Source organism: Anoplopoma fimbria, chromosome 20 (assembly GCF_027596085.1).
Source record: "Anoplopoma fimbria isolate UVic2021 breed Golden Eagle Sablefish chromosome 20, Afim_UVic_2022, whole genome shotgun sequence".
Taxonomy (NCBI): Eukaryota; Metazoa; Chordata; class Actinopteri; order Perciformes; family Anoplopomatidae; genus Anoplopoma; species Anoplopoma fimbria.
The window spans coordinates 20,490,247-20,517,791 of record NC_072468.1 but is presented as its reverse complement, the minus strand read 5'-3'; the positions used below and the strand labels follow the sequence as shown (position 1 = coordinate 20,517,791).

The 27,545-nt window shown below is 41.8% G+C and overlaps 1 protein-coding gene across 3 annotated transcripts; it reads left to right on the top strand.

The window, feature by feature from the left end:
- The first annotated feature begins 301 nt into the window (after window positions 1-301).
- Window positions 302-27,041, top strand: fhl3a (four and a half LIM domains 3a). 3 transcript variants are annotated; one of them, XM_054621005.1, is made up of 6 exons: window positions 302-491; window positions 21,080-21,254; window positions 22,177-22,351; window positions 24,414-24,583; window positions 24,911-25,097; window positions 25,475-27,041. In XM_054621005.1, exons 2-6 carry the CDS (start codon window positions 21,099-21,101, stop codon window positions 25,624-25,626), a joined length of 840 nt encoding a protein of 279 aa, XP_054476980.1. In that variant the 5' UTR covers window positions 302-491; window positions 21,080-21,098; the 3' UTR covers window positions 25,627-27,041. The 3 variants fall into 3 exon arrangements, with proteins under 3 accessions (XP_054476980.1, XP_054476979.1, XP_054476981.1); XM_054621004.1 differs by lacking the exon at window positions 302-491 and adding an exon at window positions 20,775-20,892; XM_054621006.1 differs by lacking the exon at window positions 302-491 and adding an exon at window positions 20,881-20,946.
- The last annotated feature ends 504 nt before the right edge of the window (window positions 27,042-27,545 follow it).

The window sequence follows — 27,545 nt, the reverse complement described above, 5'->3', positions numbered from 1 at the left end:
ATTTCCCCCATGGGGATCAATAAAGGAATATATATATATATATATATATACTCACCATTAAAACACAGGCTGATTATTAGAATAGACAGAAAATAAAAGGCACCAAGGAGACAGAGGGGCCCTGCATGGAGCTCCCATCACACCCTCCGCTGCCTGGAGACTTCTCTCCGGGCTCGTCTGAAGTTGAGGGAGGGAGGGAGGGATGGTTTTTTTTTTTTTCTTTTTAGGGGGGTGTGTGGGGCTGGGGGGCGGGATCTTGTGACTCACCAGCAACTTCCTCAGTAGTAGGACAAATGCAGCCGGCAAGCTGCATCCCTCTCCGCCACACAGATTTGACTACTGTCAGAAGAAACAACACACAAAAAAGTTTTACAGCTGAGCCGAGCGCCGGAGTAGAGAGCTGCAGACTGATCCCAGACCCGATCTGAGGGAGGCGGGTTACCACTGGCAAGTTGCAGAAGATACCTCCAGACTTCAGGCTTTTCCTCCTGGTAGGACTCCACTTTTTTTTATTTATAATTTATCTAAACTTTTTTTTTTTTTTTTTACGTTTTCAGTGTCCTCAGTGGGGATTTAATAATCAATGTAAACTCTTTTTAACTCGGATTTTCGGGGATTTCTTATGTTTTTTTTTTTAAATATTTGATGGGGAAATAAACTAGTGTATCACCAAATCTTATTTCAAAGATCATAATGATTGTTGCTAAGGTTTTTAAAAAAAGAAAAAAAACACTTATGGCATAAAGAATCACTGAAATTTGTTAACTTGAAACGTGACAGCAATAGTATAACTATCTTTAATTAATGGAAAAAACTGCCTTTCATGACATCATTTTCATATCTTTGTTTGTATTATTATTATTATTATTATTATTATTATTATTATTATTATTATTATCAGTAGCAGTGGCAGGATGGTTAGTTACACAGTAATTCTGATCTGTAAACATATCATTTAACACAGTGATTCTGATCTGTAAACATTTAAGATCATTTCTTTCTATACTTTGAATTTTGAGAGTTTCTGCTGCTGTTCAGTAAAACATCTGTAAGTGTAAAGATTAAAGCAGGTGTGGTCTTGACATTATGACAAGCCCTGATGCTTCACACCTTAGTCAAACATGCCTCCTGGTGAGTAAAACGCTGGATAAAGAGGAACCACTTCCTGTGACAAGAGAGGGAGTCTGGACAATTTTCTGTCTGCCTTTGTGTTTTTCTGCCTCCCTTGTGTATTCCCTTCTCCTTCTTTTTTTTCTCTGTCACGCTAATCGCAGTCCCACACCTGCACTCAGTAATATAATGCATAAACACACAAGACAAAAAAAAACAAGTAAACATCATCCCACCAGTGGAGGAACAGACTGTATTGGACCGTGTGACCCATTGAACTGTGCGGAGGAAGGATTAAGGAACAACTGTTGTGTCACAGAAGCTCCCAGCTGAGCGGCGTGTGAAGGCCTCAGAGAGCAGAGTCCTTCAAGCTAATCTTGTCTTTTCTTCGGAAGCAGGAAGTGGGATATGGCAGTGTGCGTCTGGGAAGGGTGTGTCTTGGCTGCAGCTTCTGGTTTTATTTTGGCCGTAAATCATCACATCACAGCACATAGTAGTGGTATCATCCTCGTAACGGTTGTTTTGTGTTCCACCTGTTGCGTCATCTGGGCGCAGTTGGCACGGTGGGAAAGTAAAGCGTTGGGACTTGCCAACAGGGAATATTTGATCAAGATCTTACATGTTTTTTTTGGGGGAATGTATCGACTTGTCTTCAATACTTTTTGGGGATGGTGAAAAAAATTGAGATGGATGTTGCTTTTAAGCTTGTCTAGAGTTCAGTAAAAGACTAAAATAAGTTTTATGTTATAATACCTGACTTGGCATTCAGACTTGTTAGAAACAGAAAGTAATTCAGTTTTTAATATCTTACTAGGCTTTAGTTCATTCTTAAGCATATGACAGCATTTGCTTCTTGTGCTGACAATACATAAACATCAACATGAAGAAACCGCTTGATCCTATAATTTAAGCGAACACTGTCACTCATGTGGAGATGTGTTTCCAGCCACCTCTTAGCTTTGTTTTGATCTCTACCAACTCCTGAAGGAAATAAATATCTGTCTCTTTAGGTTCTAAATGCCTCCACTATGTTCAGCAGCTAGTCGCTAACTGTTTGGTGCTTGGCAGGTAGTCTACAGAGGATTTATCAGAGCTCATTTGCTGCTGCTGGAAATGACGTTGACGCGAGCAGTGACACTGAATAAGAACAATAAAGTTGCAGGCCCTTAAAAAACTAAATAGTCTAATGAAATATGCTAAAATGCTCTGTAGATGTAAGGAGAATTGCAGAGTTGGGTGTAGTTTTTTGTCAACCTAAGCGAATCAATAAAAATATGGATTGGTGAAGCTTCAATTCATCTTTAACATACAGAGATCCAGGCAGGGCTAAATAGAATATTTCTGATACAACACCAGTCAGTTCCTGCAACTGCCATTGCTAGAACTTCAGCTTAAAAAGAGCAGATCTCTGTTAGGAAATTACACCTTGAAGGAATTTGGACTCTTAGGCATCATGCTGTCCTTTTTACCGCTGACAGCAGACTGTTTGTCACAGTAACAAGCTGAAATGATCCCCTTGCAGCCAAAAGCCAGTCATTGTGTCTCATTTAGCATCTGGGAAGTTTGCCTTGACAGAGCCCACGGGGCTGTATAATGTATTTGTTTGCTTTCTTCCTCTTCCTCTCTCCCTCTCTGCTTCATTGACCATGGTCACATTCTTCGGAGGTCTCAGTGTTTTCCAAAGGTTAGCCCCGCGTGGTGGTTGGACCTCGGCCAGCTCTAAACTGTAGCTGGACTGCAACTAAACGACTCGGACTTCTCGTGGCTGGTTTTATGGGTTGGCATCGTTTGAAACCAGGCCAATGATAATGATGGAGAATCGGCGGTCAAGTGGTTGCAGGTGGTTAGGGAGCAGAATTTAGAATTTAAAAGTTGAAGCACTTCTCTTTAGACATTCTGCAGCTGTCTGTCCACTCCATAGTCTCTCAGAGGACACTGGACACCGTTTGAATTGTTTCCATGACTTTCTTGTCACTTTCTGTGTCGGACTTTCGTTCAATCAGCAGGTTTTTTTGCAATCCAAACTGCTGGTCATATCTGATAGTTTTCACTTCAGACTATAATGCTAGTTCTGCTTCTTTGTCTATCTAACAATCAACTGCTTGTTCACTTCATTTTCTCGTCTAGTCCTGTCCCAATTTTTGGTAAAATTTAAACAATCTGTTCGTTTTTTGCACAGCTATTAGGGTGCATTCTTTGTTTTCAACCTAAGCTCTAACCAGAATTTAACAATGCAACCCAATCCAGGTTTTAGCTCTTCAGATTGATTCAAAAAACAGTACATCTGTTCTACATGTGAGACCAAAAAAAAAAAAAAAAAAAGGGAAGTTAGAACTCTTTCTGCTTTGGTGTTAACAGAACTGGCTCACAACTCTTCTTCGAACTGTATCAGTGACAACTTGTGAAATCACATGGTTTGGGCTGTATATTTTCTCCTATTTTCGACGTTCTTTTAAGCTCTTTGCATGGGTCTCTCGATGTCTTTCGCCCCGGTAGTCAGCGCCCTCCTTCAGTAGGCTGTGGAGGCGCGTGGCTGGCAGCAGGAGTGTGTCTGAATTCCCTGAAAAGGGAGGAAGTGACCTCAGGTTTCCTGTGTGGGGTTGGCCAGGTGCTGTGGTGTTATTGTGAGGGGCACAAGACTTCCTCCATGGACGCTTTGTTGGTAAACGTCTGAAACTTGATCCGCTGAGCCAGGGCCCCTGTGGGAGGTAATGTGTCCCCCTCACAATCCAGTCATCCTGCCTCCTCGCTCTCACTCCCTCTCTTCTTTTTCAATCACTGTGCGCTCTCTGCAACAGCGTTCATTCCACGTGAGATTTCATGTAAAGACAACATAAACTTTATGTAGGCAGCTCTGGAGTGTGAAAGGTTACTGACTCTGTGCTAATGGGGTAATTACATTCCTTTAGGGATACAATTACATGTCTATACCCAGTACTTACCTGCTACCCTCAAAGGAAGTGCTGTTTTCAAAGGAAATACCAAATTGTAAGCACAGAATTGCAGATGCCTCATAACTACACACATACTAGTCTAATGCAAACTAATAATATGTTATGAAAGAATGGGGCTAAGCTATTCATCCCTTAGTGATCCCCTCCTCTACCTCTACCTTATCAGGGTTTCCTTTGCTCTATCTCACATGAAACAGATGTTGCTTGGGTGCAGGAAACCTGTCGATTCACTGCTGAATCATCACATTCGGTCATGTTGTGAATTTGAGGAAAGGTGTGACTCAGGCATGACTGGTAACCTGCACCCTCGCCTTAAGGGAGAAGGGGAGGATCATGCTCTAATGGAAGTGTAAGGCATGTACAGTTTCTCAGGAATCAATGAAAGGAATGCTATGATGCAAAATGTGCGGCGGTTACCAACTCCATCATCGTATGCCTAACCTGACGCAATTTGTTCTTGGGAACAGGATCCCCCACAAACATGTCCTTTTTTCCTTGAAATTCCCTCACCTCTGCTCCGGGTTGGAAGGTTCTTTGCTAAATCATGTGCAAATGTATCTATAATTGCTTAATGTTACGGCCTGCCCAATACATTCGCACCATTAAAAAGATGTTATTCTGGGTAAACGGTACATTGCTACACAGGGAATAAACGTCGCGAAAGCTCATAAATAAGCGTGACAGCTGGATATATTCAGTCAGCAAACTGGCCCCCAAAACCAACAACATAAGTCACATCAAGCAGCAGGGAGGATTGAGAGGGAAGCACAAATTTGAAGTCTGCGGACAAATTGCAGTGGTTTTTATACAACTGGTAATGTGATGTGTATTATGAATTTGTATAACCAATGGTTATGTCGGGCTGTGGCTAATGGCTAAATCATAGGATGACCTATGGTTAATAGGGGCACTTGAGGAGAAGAATGTTGTGTGAGGAGAAATTCTACGGTGCGCAAGGTAATAAGATGTTATTTCACCCTGATAGATCTCTGCTAAGAGAGATGACAAAATAAAAAGCCAAGGCTTGCACTTCATACTGTTACACCACAGCTTTATATCTGGGTTAAGAGAGGGATTTTCTTCTCGATAATATTGTTATTGAGGGAATCACTGATCCACTAACCTACAATTATCACGGCTTCTGTCAGAAGTGTATCACTATTACATTGCTTTATTTGCTTATTGTCGACTCAGCAAATCATTTTACACCAAAGTTATGTGTTTGACTGACACCCCACCCACCCCCCCCCCCCCTTGTGGCATCTTTGAGTTGAAACTTCTTATGTTAGTAAGCTTCAGTATGAGTAAGTCTGCAATGATTTAACAGCAGCCTTAGAAAGAACAGAATGGTTTTTATATGTATGGGAGCAGCAATGTCGTCACCCTTTCCCATTGGATGTTTTTGTACACGGGCTTAATTGGGCAATAATTTGAGACCATGTGGCATGCAGTCTTTAACCACGCAGTGATACACAGCAGGCCTTAAACCAGGCAACAATGCCTGAGGCTCAAAATGTCACCTTTCAAAACACTCTAAACCCCTGAGAGACTTGGCCGTTAACAAAGTATTTCTTCACAACAACATGCTAGCAGGACTCTGTTCTCATAACAGATGTCTTGGAGAGGTAATTAAGCCTTGGCACTGTATACGGGCTTTGTTTGTTCCACCATGCCACCTCTGTACCTCCACGTCCGCCCCCTGTTGCTGTGGTAGTTGTGTCTTTATATGGCTAGTAATTTCAGTTAGTCGCAATGCCAACTGCATTAGTGTTGATTGCTTCCCAGGAACTTAATAGTGTCGGCTCCCACATCTGCAAAGAATGAACCCAGACTGTGACATCATGGCAGAGGAAGTGCATTCATGAGAGTGTGGGTGTATGGCAAAGTGTTGCTGTTTAGCATGTGCATATTTATCCAAATGTGCAGTAACGTTCTCTGTGTTGCACAACCGTCTTCCAGGGGTGAACCCGAAAGACCGAACTTGTTGCAGTTACTCGTCCTGATTAGATGTGTATTATCTTGTCTCTGATAAATACATGACTGTTTATTTGGAGAGCAGCTGTGAGCGAGAGCGTTCCCCTCGCTGTAAGTAAACACTGTTAAAACGCCTGCTCTGCATGATGAAACTAGCGAGCGATCAAGAATGTGACTACTTATCCAGACAGTCTTACACCATCGTCATGTCTTTTTCTTACTAGTATTTACAGGCTCACACACACACACACACACACACACACACACACACACACACACACACACACACACACACACACACACACACACACACACACACACACACACACACACACACACTGTCTCACCCTCTCATTTTCATCTCTCTGGCTCTGTTGGAAAGACAATGCTCTCTACTGAGGAGACAGGCTTAGACAAGCCAGACGCGCTACGTGCACTGTGGTGTGGATTTATGTCAGTCACTAGTCCATAAATTTAACTGTATACGACATTGAACCTTTTTCAAAATACACAGAGAAGAGTGCACTTGACACTGCTCGGGCACACTTTGGCACACATTCTGAAAGGTGTCAAAGTTGCGCTGAATATGAGAAGGAGGCGAGCAGAATGTTTATTGGCCTCCTTCTTTGCTTCCCTGTGTTCCTTCACCTTCATTGGATACTAAACGGCCCTTGCACAGTGCATTGGAGGAGCCATAAATGGCAGAAAGTGTCCTTGGTGTGGCTATAAAAGGACGTCAGCTCCCCTATGAGAAGATGACGATGATTTACGAGAAGAGTAACAGAGAGCTGAGGAGGGATTTCTTGGCTTCTTCAGGTGAAGTTACGAGAGAGAATTAAAGGATCAGGACTGGCACGAGTACACTATTATTGCCTGCGGGCGCATCTGTCAACGGGCTGTCACAGAAAGGCGTAATCGAAGACAAATGCACTATAAACTATTTACCCTCATCACAACAAATGTACACATAGAGAAAGAACATGTTGTGACTCCCAGAAAGCATCCAGCGTCAGCTCTCATTCACCTGATGTAATCGAAGTTCTCGAAAGTGGTGCAGTGAGAACATTACCGTAAAGTACTGCCTTGTTTGACAGTGTATTTATAACCAATAGATCATATTGGGCTCAAGATGTTTGTAGTAATTGGACATAACTCAGTCCAGAGGGAGATCAGTGCATTTACAGTCAAACCAAATGATTCACAGACCTCCAGTACCAGATTTGTTTTGTTTTTTTGTTGCTTTGACTGTTTTCTAGCTTAATCATCTGGTATTGAAAGACTCTCTAGATAGAAAAGTCATTGGGGCTGTAGGTTTTTTTTTCCACCTAGCTCCAAAGGTATTCAGATGCAGCGCTGAGTGTGGAGGTCATCCTCCAATAAATTCTTCCATTTTGAATTCCTTCCCCCTGCATTTTTCCAGTATATTTCTGATATTAATATGAGTCTGAGCTATATGAAGCAAAATACATATTATCCATATATTCTCCTAAAATACATATACAAAAAAAACTCTATTCTATCGAATGAACTACAGCTGTAACTTTCCATAAATTGAGAAATCAATAAGGAATTGAAACATTTTAAAATATAGTTTTAACAGCGTACTTAAGTAAATGCAGTCCTGTAATGCTATTATTTTCAGAGATTACAAAAATACATATGCTTAATCATAAATGTTACTCTATAACATACGAAATGAAACTCCGAACCATAGCCTTCTGTCTCCCTTCCACAGCTGGAAAAGCATAGATGGATACAGTCAGGAGCACTCGCCGCACGACATGTGGTTCAGCAGTACATTTACAGATGGTACAGTGAAGTAGAAGAACATTGACTTGGTGTACTTTAGTATCAATTTAATTTAATTTAATTTGATGGCCCAAAATTACAGATGTCTGGACCTCATTGTTGTTAATGGTATCTTCAGCCTTAAAATAAACATATATTTATGTCTATGGAAAGTCTTTCATCCCGTCATTCAAAACCTTTCATCTTCTTGGACATCACTAAAGAAACAACAGACTCTCTGCACTTAATAACGTCTTCAGTCAGGTGTAGATTTCACCTCTTGATGTCTACGATAGTGTGGTGTATTTAGTCTTATCTGAGCAGTAGGAGTTCCTGTAATGGTCTTTACAGTTAATCCAAGAAATGAAGCGTTCTCCGTGATGCCCGGAGAAATGATTTCTTAGATATAGACCTCTATTACAAGTGGTAGCTTGATGTAGAGTATATGTCTCGGGCATTTTGCCAAACCACTCCGTGTCACGGAGATGACACTTGACCGCATTAGCAGCAGCAAAGAGCAAATGTAACACATCTCTTCAACCAATCTATGTGTACATGCTACTTAAATTCACATAAAGTGTTCCATGTAAACCCAAAAATTATTAATTGAAACCAGCTCAGAGCCAGGATGCAAGAAGCTCGTTAACACCAGGTGTAAATAGGATCGAAGTTTTTCCCACCTCACTGAACGCTGCTCAAAACTGTACATTCCGTTGACTCCAAGAGTCTGGCAAACATCTACTAGGTTGTTTTCTTCTTTACTTTTCCTAAGGTCCACCATACGTTTGCAATTCCGTCAGTGCTTTAATGGGCCTAAACCTTCAGCTTCAAACAGAACCACATCCAATGTTGGCAATGGAAATTAGATCAATGGGCAGAATGGGGGCCAGACGGTGAGCAAAGCTTAGCTGAGGGCCAATGACACAAGCACCATGACTTCACTGTGGAAGCATTCAACCCCCCTTTAAAAAAAAACATCCCTCATCCTATCGCACACTGGTGAGTGGAAACTGTTTAAGGTTTCAAGATTGCTGAAGAAAAATTGTCCCACATTATGAGAAGTCGTGCATGCTGATGATCATTGGTCACACCTTGTCATGCTTGTGGTGATTCATCAGGGGAGTATTAAAGTGCCTCTGCACAGCACTGTTTGTACGTTAGAGCCATGTTTCTTTTAACCTTCATCCACCACTGCGACTGGATTCTGCTCGTCCAATAATCAAGGCAGCGACATATACACTGTTAATTTACACGATGCGTGACAGACATTTACACTTCACTTGATGGATGAAGAGGCCGCAGAGCCGTTGTGCCTTCAGCTAGCTGCCTCTCACTTTGTGTCTGTTTTGTGTTCAGCAGTGTTCCCGCATCCCTTGAAGCCAAGAATACTCCTGTAGGAAAGAGAAGCGGGATAAAGGCAGAATGAGGTCGGACAAGAGTCGGCCCTGAGAGTCGTGGTTAATAGATTGAAAGAGATAGACAGGTCTGCTTGGGAAGCAACATAATTCAAACCACGCTATCAGTGTTTACCAAAGCACCTGTTCTCATGTCGCCTCTCCATTTAACAGCCTCAGCGGGGACTTTGCATTTTATCACTGATAATGAATTAGGTGGGGAAGATGAATGGTGTTTTGCATGGCTGCATGATAAAGAGATCCCACTGTGTGACACTGGGAGATAAGGAGCTGACGGATTGCAGCTTTGTTGTGGCAAAGTCGCGAAACTAGCTATAGGATTTCTGAACTTGCAGTTCTTCTCGAGACTTAAATGAACCTCAGATAAATCCACTGAGACCCATTGTCTACCAAAGGGAGTATTGCTTTTTGATACCAACTATAATCGGTTTTGGGTGAGTACATGTTTACATGTACCGCTACCACTCAACCCCTACACTGTTCTACTGCTACGATTGATTTCTACATGACCTGCTATCAGCCAGAGTACCACACAATCAAATGCAACTCTCCTGGCGGTGTGGATGGATGCTAAAGATCAAGTAAGAAATGGTGACTCACAAACGCTCAAGGTCTCGGTGAACCCAGGCTGGACAGCGGAGACAAAGAGAAAGGGTAGGTGGGTGAGTGTCTGAGGGGACGTGGAGGGTGGAGGCAGTCTTGGGATGCATGGCAGAATGATTTATGGACACCTTTTTGAAGTGAGCTCACAGCATGCCTGCTGCATTTCAGAGCAGGGACCTTCTCCTGGCGGTACGGGGAGGGGGATAAACGACCCTTAGGTCAACAACCTCCACTAGCCTACCACTCACATATGCACCCAACAAGCCAAAATGAGCTGCCAAGGGCATCCAATGGACTCGTGACTCTTTCCTTAGTGACATATTTAGAGGTCAAAGCAAACAGGGAGAGTGACATAGAGGAAAAGGAGCTGGTCCCTCTCTGGGATCGTAAAAATTTGGTCAAGAGAGATATGTTCCTACAGAGTTCCTACAGAGTCCTGCGGTATGCAGAATTATCAGGGGAAATTTATAATATCTCCAGTACAGTCTGAATGGAAACTGATTTTATCATACTCTGCAGTTTAAATCTCTCTCTCCAGTAGTCTCACATATGATGACATCATTGTTTGAATAAGTAGAGCTTCCATCTTCTGTTCTGCTGGTGAGGATTGAGCACTAAGGCTGGTGGCTTGTCAGTAGTCTGTCCCAGTGCCTCAGTCTGGTTTGAATTCATCATCTACTCGATGTGTTTGGATTGTCATAACCAAGATCTTCCCACTTTGTTTGAAACTCATTTCCTAAATACATCAAATTGTTTGATCTTATCAGCTTCATTCATGTGAGCAGAAAAGCCGGGGATTGTGAATATGAGCAGTAATTACACTCGAGGGGAAGTCCCCACAAAGGGACTTAAACAAACTGAGGGTGTGTGTATGCAGCTGCTCACTGGGTCTGCTCTTCCTGCACAAGTCTCCCATTGTCCCCCAGTTTGGCTGCTGTGTTTATTTTTTTCGATTGATCCCTCTATCTACCCTCGGCTTTGCGTGTTCGTATGTGCGTGTGCATACTACGGTGGGTGTGTGACTACTCATGCACATGGCTGCAGGTGTGTCTGTGTCTCTGCGCCATTGTCCTTCTGCAGGATTGTGTCTGCGGACATAATCTGCATGTTTTTTTCATTGTGACTGTGTGTTTGTTAATGTGTGTGACTGACTTTCTGAGAAGCCCCATAGATGTCTCTGTTTGGGGCTAACAGGAAGAAGCACAGTGTGTGTGCATACTGAGTTGGACATCCTCATTGTTATCGAACCGACACTGGTGAAAGGGGTCGTTGCCCAGTAGGAAATGAACCCGCGTTTGGTTCTCACAGCACATACCAGAGTAAAGGAAGAAGACCTTGTGTTTTTTTATGACAGGAAAATGGTGCACAGGGATGTTTGAGAGGTCCACTCACATTATCACGTCTATCTTTAGATCTTTGGTTTTATGCTGTGGGATTTTACTGCGCGACGATTTAAAATACCCATATAATAGTATACATTTAACTGTATGAACTGGTGAACTGTCTAATTTCTTTTAGGTAAGTTTGACCTGGTTTTATACATCTGTATAACAGGCCCTGCTGTTGGAATAGCAGAGGAGTCTCAAATCTCCCTGAGTGATCTAACTTTGGGATGTATTAATATCTGATATCTGGGTTCCCTGATGGGTTCAATACTTTTAGAGCACAGTTCATCAATTTTCACGTTGCCACAATGATACGCTGGGTTGTTCCCTCAGTCAGCGCTGCACAGGATGAAACGAGAGCTCAGCGTCACTGCCAAGAGGTTTATGGTCCAGGGGAATGAGGGCACTGTTTACACGTTGCCATGGAGATAGGTCTGGGAAGGGAAAAAATGACTATATATCCTGGAAATGACTTCTTAGATATTCATCCCAGTCTTTTCACATTTGGCAGGCAAACGTAGTACCAAGAAAACGTCATTTTCTTCATATGAACCCGTCTTCTCAGGGTTACAGAATCAGACAGAAATAGAGACGAGTATTTTGGTCTGTTTTAGGAGATGATTCCTGCAGCTGTCATGAATGTAGATTGTTCTTACTGCTTATAGTGTACAATACCCATGAAAGGCTCAGAATGATTGGAGGACATCCACCTACTTACAACAACATGCTGAATATTCATGTCTGGGGACGTTGGGATGTATGCTTTAACAAATACCAGTCTTGTCTGGGCATTAACCTCAGGGTCAGGTGCCATCACGGCAGCCACGAGCCACAAGTCTGAATGAGTTATAAATAATTGCTAGCAGTTGTGGGTGTGTTCTGCGCAGTTGTGTGTGGCATGCTTAGATTTGCTGAGTGTGCGGCCTTTGAAACCCTATCCCAGCTCCTTGATGTCCTGGCTAGCTGCGCTGACTCAGCAACATAAGGAGACCACCTGGGAATGACCAGTCTGCCGGAGCCATTTTGTGTCTTTTGGTTTCACAGTTAGCCTTGGTCCTCAGTCCCTGAGGGTTAGCCACAAAGCTAGTGCGTAGACAGCAGTGGTCACGTTTACGTCAGAAGTGATGATGCAGTTAGTATCATCATGCTTACTTGGTTTTCTTAACCTTTTAACTAGTGGATGTTAAAATATACAGACACACAATACAACTTCATTAAAAATTGATTGTAACCAGAATGAATTGTATTTGCATGCGAGGAGGTATCAGCTGAGCTAAAGAGTATGGGGGGTATTTTCAGCCTTACTCCTGATGTACTTTGCTCACATACGGTACATATCTATAATAACTGAATCTCTCATGGTCCCGCCTCTTTATTTCAGTTTCTGAGATCTAAATTATTCCCATGAGATGAGAGTGAAATTCCTCATTTTCCTCCGACAAAGCAGAAAAACAACTGATAAAACACTGACAGTATTTGGGTTCATGTCAAGGCCACAAAGCTGTACAACATGCACTTCTACCAAAGGTCAACAATAAAGACATAGCCATAGCTGAAATACAAAAAAAAGCAGAAATTCCAAAGTCAAAGCATCCTCAATCCTCCATGTTCAGATTTCATGGTCCAAAACTCGATAGCAACATCTCAAAGGCACGTGACTCAAATCAATATTAGGACCTGTTTAAATCAAAGGAGGGCAGATTGGCCTCTACATCTCTTAGCTCTGACAGTTTGTTTTATGTTTTATTGTAGCGTCCCAGAGGTAATTTTCCATTGTGGCGACTGTTTGCTTCGTCTGCCTGGTCTGCATCAAAGTCACAACGAAACCTACAAGAGTTGATATTTATGTTTTGCCACTGAAGATATTGCATCAGAAGGGCTCTTTCTGTTCCCCCTCTGGAGGTTGGTCTTGTGAAAACAGCATCCTCTCCAGGGGCTTGCAAACCAGAAACTGAATTACCCAGCTTGCAAATGAAACTACCCTGACCTCACTATGCATACTTCTCATTCTGCTTAGATATGAACGGAGACTTGGCTGTGTTACACATGTTAAGTACAGTATGTGTGTAAACCATGGTGCTTTAAAATAAATACATTAATTCGAACAACAACTCAAAAACTAAACAGGTGTCAAAACTGAGATGGGTCTCCACTGAGCAGTGTAGGCTTCAGATTTCAAAGGGATGCCCTGCCACTTGGATCACAGGATAATGGATGACAGGGAGGATGTGAAGATATCAGGATAATGACTAAGAAGTCCATTTTTGGACACGAATTTGCCCTGGGAAACTTTGGAGTAAAGGGGTCACTGGGATTATTCACCATGTTTGTTCAAAGACAAATAATATACTCGTTCTCTCATCCATAGGCCTATTTATATTTCAGCACCTTTCTCAGTTTTCCTATTATACAGAATGCTTATCTGCGTGGCGGTGCAGTTTTGTTCAGCAGACATCGTCTTTTTGTTGTCTATTGGCTGTTTATCACACACTCTCTTTGACTCCATTGTTTCTGCATTCCTTACCTTCCTCTGCTCTCACCACACTATTTACTGCCTCATAGTGTATCCAAAGATCAGCTAGCAGACTGTCAAGATTATTTTTTTTTCTTGCTTGCTTTCAAGATTTGCTTTCTCTTTTCTCACTCTCGTTCCAGTTTTCCCTCTGCCATCTAAACATTTACCGGCAAATTCCAGCACACTGAGAGAGAGAGAGAGAAGGAGAGAAAAAAAAGACAACCTTTCTTGCATTCTCCAGGCGGTGACTCTCCAAAAAACCTCCCCTGGCACACAGGAGTTGACTGCATAGTTTCCCCGATGCAAACCAGATGTGAAGCACTAATGTATGGCAGCATTTTTCTTTTTTTTTTGCTTCAAAGGAAGACAAATGTAGGCCAAAAATGTAGTCTCCTGGTCATCCAGAGACACAGTGGTATAAAAATAAATTCAGAATCATTCCTGAGTTCCAAACGTTCCCCTCATGGTGGTTGGGACAGTACTATATGATTTAAAATAATTGCGATGTTATTGTTTGGTGCTGGTGGCGTATTGTGGAACATTGGAATTGAGACAGACTTGTGGAAGGCGACCGATGGTTTGTGACAATTGCATTTTCAGCTGCTCAGAAAGCGTTTCCATCCATATGCACACGGAGTCCTCCTTGCTAGCACATCCTCAAGTTTCTGTTTGCCAAGTAACTGTCAGATTATGACAAATGTATGTTTTAAGTATAAACTAAACATACGTGAGTGTAGGATCACGCTGTGCTTTTGTTTATCTTTTTGTACACATTTAAATCTCCATACTAAATCCTTTTAATAATTGAGTCCAGAAAGTTTGACGTGCGGTTTACTTGTAGCTTTGCTCTAAAGCTGCAGTGCGTACCACACAACAGAATCCAGGCTAATATTAGAAGCCATCAAGTCGTATCCCCACACGAGCACGGTCATTAAAAACTGCAGAGGGAGGACAAATTACAAAGGCCATGGTGACATTTTATCCTGCAGGTAGTCATTTTCCGCCTTCATGTTTACGATGTTGGCTTTCATTTGAGCCCTCTGCTCTGTCCCGCTCCACACCAAGCGGTGTTTAAACGCTCAGGGACAATAACAGGTTAGCGTCCCAGTGTCTGGTCCTGCAGCCTGTACTGTATCTTCAGGTCTGACCCAGTTTCCCACAGAGAAGCGGTCTCAGGTGCCTCTGGACCAACCCCCACTCGTACTCCCTTCCTCCCTGCCGCAGCTTGTCCATTGATGTTAAAAAAGAAAAAGAAAAGAGAAGTCAGTAAATGAAGCTGTTCTCTGTAGCTTTGTGCTTAAAGGCTCATGTAGTGTCCTGAGAACGTGGGTGGCCGAGATTCTCCTCTCATGAAAGACAGAGAGATTTACAAAAATGACAACACTCCTAGTAGAGCCACAGGTTGTTTTCCAACTTGGTCTGAACATCCGCTGAGTGCTGACCCCGGCGTATAAATGATGACCGCACATTGCTCAAAGCTGTAAATGTCACGGTGATGATTGCAGTTTTGTTTTTCTGGCTTGGAATCAGTGTCATGACTACACTGAACAGCATGGTGCTTTATTAAACTGACATTTTTTATAACCCCTAAGTAAGCAAAATTCTTTCTTAACATCAGAATTGAAATGTTTTATTTGTACATCCATAACCAGTACTCTTAAGCTTGTTTAAATAAGGACATCTGTTTATGAATCGGCCGCAGCGTTATTTATCCCTCATGAGCAATTTCTCCCTCTTCCTGTGATAAGATTCATTGCCTCTGTTTTTCGTTTCGAATACTGGATTTAATTTATCTGATGCACATCAAACTCTTGAATCATATATAACAAATATACTTAAATGTCCAACTTTATGTTCTTTTATTGTTTATTTATTTATTCTTTTTATGTTCTTTTATTGTTTATTTATTGACCTGAAGGGATGTGATTAGTTGCCCATGTACACATTTAGTGATGATGATGTAATTTAGCTTGTGCAATGCCTAGTTTTCACACAATATGTGGATCTGGAAGCTTCTCCCAGAGGACCTGACCTCAGTTTCCCATCCCTTGAAGAAAAACATGAATGTAATCCCTCTGACAATGTGTCATAAACATATGTTCTGGACCATTAAAACAAGTCTTGTGCAATTTATGCTGTTGCCATTACCCATTAGTCACCAAATGGAAGTCTTCCATGGTCATGAGGCGCTGGAAAAAAATTAGATCAGACGACTGCTCCATCAGGCTCCTTTCAAGAGGCCACTGGGCTAAGACACAAATGAACTATTCTGAAGTGTGTTTTTGACATTGTACTTTATTTTTGATATGCTCAACCAGGCCCTCAAATGATATAGTGTCCAGTGCTGTACTTTTTCTACATCTCAAAGTCAGCCAAGAAGCTTAACTGTCTCTGAAAGATGTGCAGGCGATGTGGTGGTATGTGTTTATCCAAACGCAGCAGTCTCACTTTTTTCCTCTAATTTGATTTAAGACTTTTCATAGGTTAAGGATCCTGCTCCAGCATTCATTTGCTTCTAAATGTCACCTTCTTTTTTTCTTTCTCTCTCGTTTCTTGTCCCTCTAGTGTGTTTGATTTAACCTCCGTTCCTTCACTCCCTCTGGAACCTGTATAAAAAGGAATTATCAACACACTCCTTTCTCCGTTTGCTGCCAAAAGATCAAACAGTTAAAGGTGACCGAGTGGCTTTGTAGCCGCCACTTTTCTTAAAGTAAATCAGACCTTACTATGCACATTCAAATCCACACTTGTTAAAGCATCCACTTGGACATAAAAGCATACTAGTCACAATGGACCTATAAACACAGACCTAACAAATAGAGCAGTTGTGAAATGGTCTCCGACTAACTGTTTTACTTGCAGTCCTCATTCTACAGCAGTAGCACACTTGGCAAAAATCCAAACTGTTTGAAAATTGTCAGACATCCCGGCCAGACTGAGTCATGTTGTCTTATCAGGGTGGATACAGTTGCACCGTTTCCGCTATGTGACTTTTTGGTGTCAGAGATATGACATTCTCACATCGGCCCCCTGCGATATCATAGCCATAATGAGTGCTTTGTGTTGTTGTTGAGGTAAGGAAAGGAAGAAAAACAAACAGCTGTTGTCCCTTATTGACCCGATCTTAACAAAGTGACAAAAACAACGGCTGCTCCACCAACATTAACTGCCTGGAGTTGTTGAAAATCCTCATCATTTATATGAAAGTAGGATATAATGAAACTCAAAATGCTGTGCGTCCTGCAAATAGTTTCTGCTTTCTTGTGAACCTAGATGGATATTGTATTTTTCTGTTTACCTTTGTTTACTGTAAATTGAGTTGTTGCTAAATGCAATATTACGATATAACAATAATACATCAATTATACTGCACATAAGCTGATCCACAATAGGTGCCTGCAGACCTTTTAACTAGAAATTTAGAGACTTTTACATGACATTCCAACCCTCGTGAACATTTCCATTGCAATTGATGAATTGCATTTCACTTTACATATTATATTTATATTTTATACCATATTTAAATTGTCTTCTCCTCTAGTGTTAAGAAGAACTTAAAAGGTACTGAGATACATTAGAGAGGAAGACATGTTATAGTTGACATTGTTGTCATTTTGCATCTGCAGCATACTACAGCCATCTGCCCGCTATGGTCTAGATGATCTCTCTCCTCCGTTGATGTAACATGATGTCAAGGAGTTTGTCTAGTCTTAGTAAAAACAGATATATTACAAGCAGATTCTACTTATGGATGGCAGGGAAAGAAGGGAAGGAGCTGGCAGGCTCGTTCCCAGCGGCCTGTGTGGACTCATCATTTGGAATCAACCGGAGCGTAAGCAAAGTTTGGGCTGGGGATTAACAGGCCTGTCCGTGGGACCGGACTGGACACGGTATCTGTTGGTCGTTCAGAAACCAACCATGACTATGTTGCCCGGCGACAGCATACAGCCTGCTTGCTAGCACTGGTCTGTTGCGCTGTGGTGTCTCACTATTGGCCCTGAACTTCACCCCTGCATGCCAGTCAGGGAGGGCTGTGATGAGTAGTAGAACGTAGTAGCCTTGGCATTCTTTAGCTATCTTATAGTGGGATGTGTGAAAACAAATGAAAAGTCTAAATGCCTGCTCGCAGAAAAAAGGGTTCATCACATCCCAGAACATCAAGTAAGGGATAATATCAGTGGGTACTGTCATGCTTGTACCATGGCCATTTGCCAACAAAATGCCATATATAATCAGAAAATATTAGTCATTAGTTAACAAACACAATTCATTCTAATCATGCTCTTCTCTTTGAATGTCGTTTCTGAGCTGCAGAATTTGTGTGGTTTTCGTTAAGCCTTAGTGGTGGGCCTAACATTGTAAAGTTTGTCTGCAAAGAAACCACCGCAACAAATTCATCCATCTGCTTTGGATATGCTTGCTTTTGACGAACAGACTGATCGACTGACCAACAGAAGGTCATGGTAAGGCCTTTCATCCAGCAGACTACAGTCTTGCAATGGTTAAGAGATCCAGATAGAGACATTTCTGCAGAATCATTCAAACTGACCCATATAGCTGCATTTAATAATACTGATTTTAGTCTCTCTCTCTCTCTCTCAGGGGAACTCCCTCTGGATCATTATAGAGAATGGAATACACTGTTGCCTATATTAAATAGAGATCCACACTTTGTCCTGCAGTACTATATTTAAAGTCAGTAGAGTTATTCTGGACCATTGTCTTGTGTAGAAGGCAGTTGTGATTTCCTTGAAGCCCACATTTTTTCCCCAGGGGGCTGAATTCAGTCACAGCTCTGGTATTTGGGAACAATATTAACCCAGAGCAGGGTTGTTAGTCACTGGGTTCTTGACATGAAGGAGATGGACCTCTGCTGGGAAGTTGGCACATACAGTAGCAGTCGGATACAAAGCCCTGTGAGAACTGGCCTCCGGACTGGAGTTCAATGTGACCCAGATCCTTCTCTTCTCTTTTCCTCTCTTCTTCTCTCTTCTCTTTCTCTTCAAATTGGGATTGTGGGTTTTGGGTTAGCGATTACCGCATGCATTCACATCTTAGTCCATCGCCCCGAGGGCCAGTGCACTGACGTCATGCCCCTCTCTGTGAGAGCCTGTGCCATCAGGAGTTCATGTCAGGCTCTGCATTGGCCACTCCAAACACTGATACTCTGAAATACAAGCCCTTTGTGTGCTTTCTAAAGGATTACATATTTATGTATCAGGCTTTGGAATGTTTGCAATGGAGAGTTATGTTCCCATCTGTGCTTTAGTGAGTTATCCTTTACTTAACATCAACCTGATTGCTGGCAAACTAGTTATTCTTGCTCAAACACCCCTCTGGAGACCATAAAAGGAATAATGCAACCAGGTACACCCCGAGTGATCCATCTCAGGTACAAGGACGTTGGCTAGTTAGACATCTGCTTTTGACATGTTTCATGACCTGCTTTCTGCAGCCATTTAGTACGTGGGTATGTGGATGATACACATGAAATTGGGGAGGGCAAATTAAAGTTGACATCAGACGTCATAGCACCGGCTTTGCGAGTCATGCCCCATCTCGTTCTCTCACCTGGCAAGCAAAGGCAGCACATACCTACCTAGCACTGCAGATAACGTTAAGGTCATAGTGCCTGTTTATTAGCTCTTTACTTTGTTGATCTGATCTTGAGATTGTGGTTACGTGGGCAGATACTACGCCTGAAGGATCGTGTGTCAAATGCACAGAAATGTAAGTTGAAACGCTGACTTGGCACCTTGCTGTACATTACACAGGCCAACCACAGCTGTTTATTCTGGTATTTTGCCATAACCCACTGATGGATACTATAACATGAGACATCAGATACTAAAGATGTATCCATTCAGTCATTAGATGAAGAGATATGGCCGCCCAGTGATGCGAGCCAGTGTTCACACATGGCTGCAGGGCTGTCGAGCATTTAGACTTTTTTAATTTACGTCTTAAGGTTGTGGAAGGGTGCCGAGAGTGTCACTCCAGTTTGGGGAAGGGGTGTTGTGTTAGCAAAAAGCCTGTCACTGGGTTAAATATGAAGACCGCGAGCAGGTGAAGTCTGTTGGGTCTTGACTTTCTCACCCCGACTCATTAAAGAGCTTTTGTCTCGCAAAGGGCTGAGACGGATGAAACGTGAGAGTCTGGGACTAATGTTTTCTTTGATGATGGATCTTGTGTGATTTGGCTTTTAGTCTTTATTCCCTTTTCTCTATGTCACCCTATGTTTTAGTGTGTTCTTATGTCTCCTGGTTTTTTGTGTAAACTATGTTTTTTCTCTCGCGTAGGTGGATGTTTTTTGCGGGTGTGCGTTGGCGTGTAAGACAGGCAGCACAGGGCCAGTTTACGGTTTGATTGATTATTATATCAGAGGTGATTATTATTACTGGGCGGTGGGAATGAATAGCCAGCAGCGCGCCGTGCCAGAGGGCTGTATCACTTATCACCGGGCTCTCCTCCAGCCATGCCGTAATGTTTTGGCAACCTGATATTGTTGCCATAATGCTCTCGCAATATTATTACTTGTCACTTTGTTGTGTGCTCAGTCATGATCAAGGGTCCTGAGAACTGTGTACTCTGACAGTACACATTCTGTATGTGTAAATGCATGTAACTGTATGCTGACAGGAAGACACTTTTCCAGGGAGTCATGTTCAAACAGCTTCAAGTGTGTGTGTGCTTTTGACACATGCAAACACTCACAAATGCTTCATGGGGTTTCTGTATCTGTTGGTGGTCCACACACTCTTCTCCTCGCAAATACATTCTTGGCTCATAAATATTTACAGGTGTGTATGATGTGTGGGCTTCACATGCACTGGATACACTGCTGTATTCCCACTCAGCCATGGGAGTTTGTTTTCATGCTTTTATCTTTATGTTGCGGATTCTGAGCCGTCGACAGCGACAGGAAAGAGTACTGTTAGATACCGATAGAGAGCAAAGTGACAGCTCCCTCTCTTTTACCCTCCCTCCGCATCAGCCACACTTTCATCACGCGGCAATAAAAGTTAATAGGCCTTTTGTGCCGCCTTTCTCTTCGCTCTGCCTCTCTCTTTTGTCACTCGCTCCCACTTGCACACCGTGTTGTGTTTGAGCTCAGCCTCATCGCTGGTACAAGCCGAAGTATTTACAGGGTAAGTATTGGCAGTGAAAGTCTGTACTGACTTCCAAGTGCTGGGCCGGAAAAGGTGACTGAATCATTCCTCAAGACTCTCTCCCCTTTTCTTCCCCTCCTCTATTGTCTCATCCCACTGTTCTTTTCCTCCTCTCGTTTGGATTTGTTGTCTTTTTTTTAATGTTGCTCTTCTTTCTGTGTTTCAGGTTTGAAAAGAGAATCACCATGGCTGACAGTTTTGACTGTGACAACTGCAAGGAGTCCTTGTATGGACGGAAGTACATCCAGTCAGACAACAGTCCATACTGCATCCCCTGTTACGACAGCCGGTTCTCAAACACATGCGATGAGTGCAAAGAGCTGATCGGCCATGACGCTAGGGTAAGGCATCCTTTTTTGACATGATCAGACATGCAATCATCCATCTGCTGCTCAACTGTAACAAGTGGAGTGCATTCAGATTTCCATGTTCCAACACCAGATTTGCTTAAAAGAGAAAAATAACATTTATACATGTTACTTAAATATTTCTGGTAATATTAATGTTCTGTAATACATGCAGTGTGATGAACCGCACACGTGTCCATAGTCTTTCTACAGTATGAGCCACATATAAGGAGTTGAAACAAATATAAGGACCTAATCAGGTTTAAGCCATGTTTTACCATGCTTTGACATGGACTTGAATAGTTATAAGGGAAGTTACGTCATATAAATGATGCATCATTCTTGCTAAATGAGCCGTGTTCTATATATTTTGAGTGGCAACACACAGTAAAGGCTAATTTAACATGCAATTATACAGGCAATTTCGACTAAGTCCACATAAGCCAACGGGCTAATTTTGTCTAAGAAAATGCAGCATGAGGGACCGGCTCCCTCTTCCCCACAATCAAGTTAAAATTGAATCTTGCCTTAATGGAAAACACTAACATGAAGTGGATCATTTAAGACTGACATACGCTGCTCAGTGGAGTTTACAGAGCGGGTGCGTACAGTGCGTAGTAGTTTACTTAGCTAAGGAGGCCCATGAGTTATCAACACCCTCATGGGCAGTGTGTGAAATATTGAGCCAGAATTTTCTTGGCTCAGTGCCATTCAGACTTTTCTTTTTTTACAGAATCAAGCTCAAAAGTGCAGTACATTCTGTACATGTACAATCACAGTGTAACCAAGTACTTGTTACTGCCTATGCAGACCTTACATGTGTCAAAATATAAAAAAATATAAAAATGTATTAGGAAAAGACTGATAATAATAAAGGTAATTACATTTCTTGTTGTCTCCTCTTTTTTCCTGCCAGGAGCTCTTCTACGAGGACCGGCATTATCACGAGCACTGCTTCCGCTGTTTCCGCTGCGATCGCTCGTTGGCAGATGAGCCGTTCACCAGCCAGGATGAGGCGCTGCTCTGCAACGACTGCTACTGTAATGAGTTCTCCTCCAAGTGTGTGGCCTGCGACAAAGTCGTCATGCCAGGTAAAGGTGCAAGAAATAAGTGCATAGAGAAAGTTCTGTGTTGAGATATACGGTTCATCCCATCTGTGCTCTCTGAATGAGTATTTTTCCAACTACATCAGGTTTGGTTGAACGTGAACTAGCTAAGCTTAAAATCCAGAAAGCGAGAGTTGATTAAAATCAAATAAAAATGTAAGAGGGAGTGACGTAAAATACTTCGCATATAATGCATTTGACAGTGCCACATATTGTGGTACTTTCGTCACCCACTAAGTATTACTCTTGTTGTCCCACATTGTATTTTCCATGCCGTATACAAATTCAAATTTCAAGATAGATAGGCAAATTACTTTGGAAAATGATTACAGGACAAATTCCAGGAAGCAGGGACAAATGAAAAGTATAGAGTAACAGATCAAGCAGATATAGAAAGAAAAAGAGGTTATAGAAAAAAGAGGGAGAGAAGAAAGAGACGGAGGGTCCAGGATTTAGCAGCAGCAGCCAGGACTGAATGTGATGGAGTAATTGCCAGTCTGCTTGACTTGTTGTGTGTAAGCCAGATCCCCAGGGCTGGTGGGCTGCCAGCAGACGGATGATAACAAGAGATAAGCAAGTCAGTTATTCCAGCGCCCCCGTAGCAGTTTACACAGTCCTCTTTAATTCTACTGTACGTAATCTTATGTTTTCTTATCAAGATCACACATTTGCATTACAGCGTGTGAAGTTATGCTCAAGTGAGACACCTTGAGAGGGAAAACTAGTTTTAGAGAGTGATGTGGACAAAGATATCTTAACTAGGAAATACCCTGGGATTTAGTGGTATACGGGACAATACTGGGAACTATTGAGCAACACTGTTTTACTGAAAGTTCAGGAGCACTTTGGTTGTAATTCTAGAAAGTGTTGCCTCTCCTCCAACGAAAGAACTAACAGCCTCTTTTGCTATGAAAAAAAATATGTTTAACCTCAAAACAGACACCCACTTCTCTTTGTTTAACAACTGAAGTTGAACAGCTGAAGTTGTTAATGTCACCGACGGAAGGAGAGAATAAATGTAATACCAACACCATGTAAATGGACTTTTTATTTTTTTTATTGAAATCTCTTTTGTTACGGCGATCCGGCCAAGAAGGCAGGAAATTTAAACACACGTCAATTTCATACACAAAATAAACATTGCAGAGTAATACTACACATTAAATGAAGAGGTTCAATAGACACAGATAGTTTATGATACATACACACAAAAAAAGGCAACAAGACATGACAAAATGATTACACATTGTTCCAAGAGCAGTTTGTGTTTAGAGCTTGTCATAACTTTTGTTTAAAACTGGCTAGTGAGATGAATTGATTCTAGGTTGAATCTAGCCTGCAGATCATTTCAGGTCAAAGGGCCGTGATAGAACAGGCTCCTTTTTCCAGACTCAGTCAACACAGATGGCACCATAAAGTCTAAAGATTGTATTTTCTTGTGCATGCGTAACCTGCCAAGATTGGCCTAAAATAACCCCCCAAAATTGTACCTATTTAGCATTTCAGCTTGTTTGCTTTTATTCTATTTGTCAGATACCTAACTGCTAACAGTGTCCTCCTTGAGTCACTGTAATTCCTGTAGATTTATAACCTTGGACAACAGCTTCAGCTGACAGCCTGAAGCAGGGAAACGATAGCATTTAATGTCAGTTTAACCCAAATTACTGCATCACTATAAAATAAACCAACAAAAAGCTCAACAGCTAAACGATAGAAGAAATGGCATTATCCCTTTCTGTACGGCCTGCAGCCAGTTTCCAGCAGTAGGAAAGAAGTATGGGGCCTGTGTTATTATGATTTAAAATGAAATAAATCTTAGAGAAACAAAAAGAGTTTTATATGCCTTCAAGCAATTGAAGCGTATAATTTCATAGTTCAATAAAGTTACCACCAAAAAACCCCAAAATGGCCATAACAATCCTAAAAGTGACGGCAAAAGATGCATTCTACTCAAAAAGTTAAGCCTCACTCTGCTCTTTTTCAATATTTCCTTCTCTTTTCTCTTTTTGTTTCTCTGCCTCCTGTCACCACGTTTTCTCTCTGCTAGGTACGAGGAAGTTGGAGTACGCCGGCTCTACATGGCACGAGGCCTGCTTCATCTGTCACAGCTGCGAACAGCCAATCGGCTCAAAGTCTTTCATCCCTGACAAGGATGAGCACTACTGCGTGACCTGCTATGAGGACAAGTTCGCCCCGCGCTGCACACGCTGTAAAAAGGTCAGTAAAGTTATCAAAAACTTTAATGAAAAGTCAAAGAAAAAAGAAAAACAAATGGGAAACATGAGTTGGATTAGATGGATGGATGGATGGATATATGTACAGTTAAATAGATAGATAGATAGATAGATAGATAGATAGATAGATAGATAGATAGATAGATAGATAGATAGATAGATAGATAGATAGATAGATAGATAGATAGATAGATAGATAGATAGATAGATAGATATGGACCACATAGTGGATGTTACATGTACAGGAACAGGTGGAATATATATGTTTTAGAAGTGAATTAAAAGGATCTTTGACCTCTCTCATTTTCAGACCCTGGCTAAAGGTGGTGTGACCTATCGGGACGAGCCGTGGCACAAGGAGTGTTTTGTGTGCACCAGCTGCAAGACACAGCTGGCGGGTCAACACTTCACCTCCCGAGACGAGAGCCCTTACTGCCTCAAGTGCTTCGGCAGCCTGTATGCCAAGAAGTGCGAGGCCTGCAGCAAACCAATCACAGGCAAGATCACAACACTATGTCCTACACGATAATATTGATTTGTGCTACTTTTGATATTTATATTGGGTTATGGTTAAACGCCAGATATACTATTAATACTCCAAACATGACTGACTCTAAGGTTGGCAGCCAGTTTCTGCATTTGGGCATATCCTTTTAACTCAAATTTCTGCTTATTTAGTCTTGAATATTAGCGTTACAATTAAATCATTTGAAGCCAAGTTGTCTGGGGCTTTGAATTGTCAAATTCAATATACTTTAAAAAAATCATTTTTTTCCCAATAGCTATGTTTTGAAGCATGCATGATTTCCTGAATTCAAAGTCCGCCCTCTGAAGCTCAACTTACAGTTTGTTCTAACTGCTCTTCTTGTCGTAGGCTTCGGAGGAGGAAAGTACATCTCGTTTGAGGAGCGCCAGTGGCATCAGCCGTGCTTCACCTGCTCCCAGTGCTCCGCTTCACTGGTGGGCGCCGGCTTTTTCCCAGATGGCGACAGGATCCTGTGCCGCGACTGCAACACCAACCTATAGAGCAGTCATTTACCGCATTCTCACCCAATCCCTTGACTTACCTTTCACCCCTTCATCGCAGCATTTCAAGACCCCAAGTCATTACCGAGGAAGGTAACGCAGGATAACAAATGCTGCCCTCTCAGGTTGTTTGTATAAAAAGAGATCCGTTACTTGTGGTCCCTGATTTTCATCCAGGAGTTAATGCTGCATTGTTTGAATGAACCACCACAAAGATTTCCTCTTTAACAAAAAAAGTTCATAAGTTTATGGAGTGCCTTAAGAATAACAGTACTTGTATGTAATGTACTATTGAACCAAAGAAACGCAAAATGCTAGTCACTTTGCAAAAAAATCGGTCATATTTTATATAAAATAGTTGGCACCTCAGGTAGAGATCAGGCTCTGAGGAAAACACAAAGAACACTGCTACAGTATCGTAAACCTCACAGTCTGTATTTCAAAGTATGGTGGAGGTACTGTTTGTAAGTTTTAATGTTCTTTAACTGCAGTTTTGAATTTTTGCAATTTGAATATGTCAATGAGTAAAACCAAGGAGAAAACATGGAAAAGCTTTGCTAATTATGCTTACAGTAAGGTAGTCAGTTTATGGTAGTTGTGATCATTAAAGTCCTTTGCACTTTTGATACGATATTCTCTTGCTACCATGTTATGTGCACATAAAAACACAACTAAAAAACATGGCACACAGACCACTTTTTTGTTATCTGTATTTGCTTTTGTTGAACAATGATACATAAATACTCATCTTATTTCTCTCTTTTTTCATTTGTTGTAATAAATCTTGTTTTTTTTATCACCGTTGCTCAAAGAGCCAGCATTTAACCCCAAAGAAGCTGAAATTAAATGCCGTTGTGTATTGCAGGAGTATGCATGCCATGATTTGCGTCAGTAATTATTTTGTTGCTCTAAACACTGTTAGTGTTTTGTTTTTTCATTGTTAGTTTGTATCAAAAGTGCCTGTGTTTCATTATTTCAGCTTTGATGCTGGTGAGTCAGAGTTGGCAAATATACAATTTAAAATGGAAAAATACGACATTGAGGCGAAAACAGTATGAACCTACTGTTCAAAAAAAAGGATGATAATTGATATGGCTAAATACTACATGTTTAGTTTAATTTGTGAAGTTTTATTAAATAAATGTACACTGACTAATCTTTTCTGGGCAGTTTTTACATTCTGTGTGTATTTGTGGTTACAGCGAAATATCCATTACTGGTTTATGAGGTCGTAGCTTTCTGTGGACTTGTGTTTACTGTCTAAGCCGGAGAAAACCCTTCTGGTGTGTTGAAGAAATCTTTCTAGGAAAGATCAGTGTGTGTGTGTGAGTGTGTGAGAGTGAGAGAGAGATTGAGTGCACCGGGGGAAGGGCATAAAACTGTGTGACAAAAGTGTTAGAGAGAGAAACCATGTGTGTAATAAAAGACAGTAAAAATCGTTTGTGTGTGTATGTAGGTTAAAGACATTTGTGTGTGTGTGTGTGTGTGTGTGTGTGTGTGTGTGTGAGAAAGAGAGAGAGAGACAGAGTAAAAGGGAGGGTGACTGCACATCTGTGTATATGTATGTGTCTGTGTGTTTGTGCCTGAATGTGTAAACATAAAATAACACCGTTGTTTATGCTGAGCTGACTGTTTCATCGCCACGATGAAGCACACACACACACACACACACACACACACACACACACACACACACAGACCGCCAGATACAGTCTCCCCTCGGCGTTGGCCAAATGTCCTCCTCCCTGCCTGCGTTTGAGATTTTTTCACCAAAAAAGGAAATGGAAAACTCGTAGCTGCACAGGGGAGGGAGGGGCAGGGGGGGTGACTGGTGGTGAAAGTGGGAGAGAAAAGAGTGTGGGAGAGAGAAAGAGAGGGAGGATGTTCACATCTGGAGTTGCTCCATGGCACTTTCACTA

Bases quoted from the DNA above. Each gene is read 5' to 3' on its own strand.
- fhl3a (XM_054621005.1), top strand. From the start codon at position 21,099: ATGGCTGACAGTTTTGACTGTGACAACTGCAAGGAGTCCTTGTATGGA. The intron at 22,352-24,413 runs GTAAAGGTGCAA...TCTCTCTGCTAG, and splicing joins CGACAAAGTCGTCATGCCAG to GTACGAGGAAGTTGGAGTAC. The intron at 25,098-25,474 runs GCAAGATCACAA...TTCTTGTCGTAG, and splicing joins CTGCAGCAAACCAATCACAG to GCTTCGGAGGAGGAAAGTAC.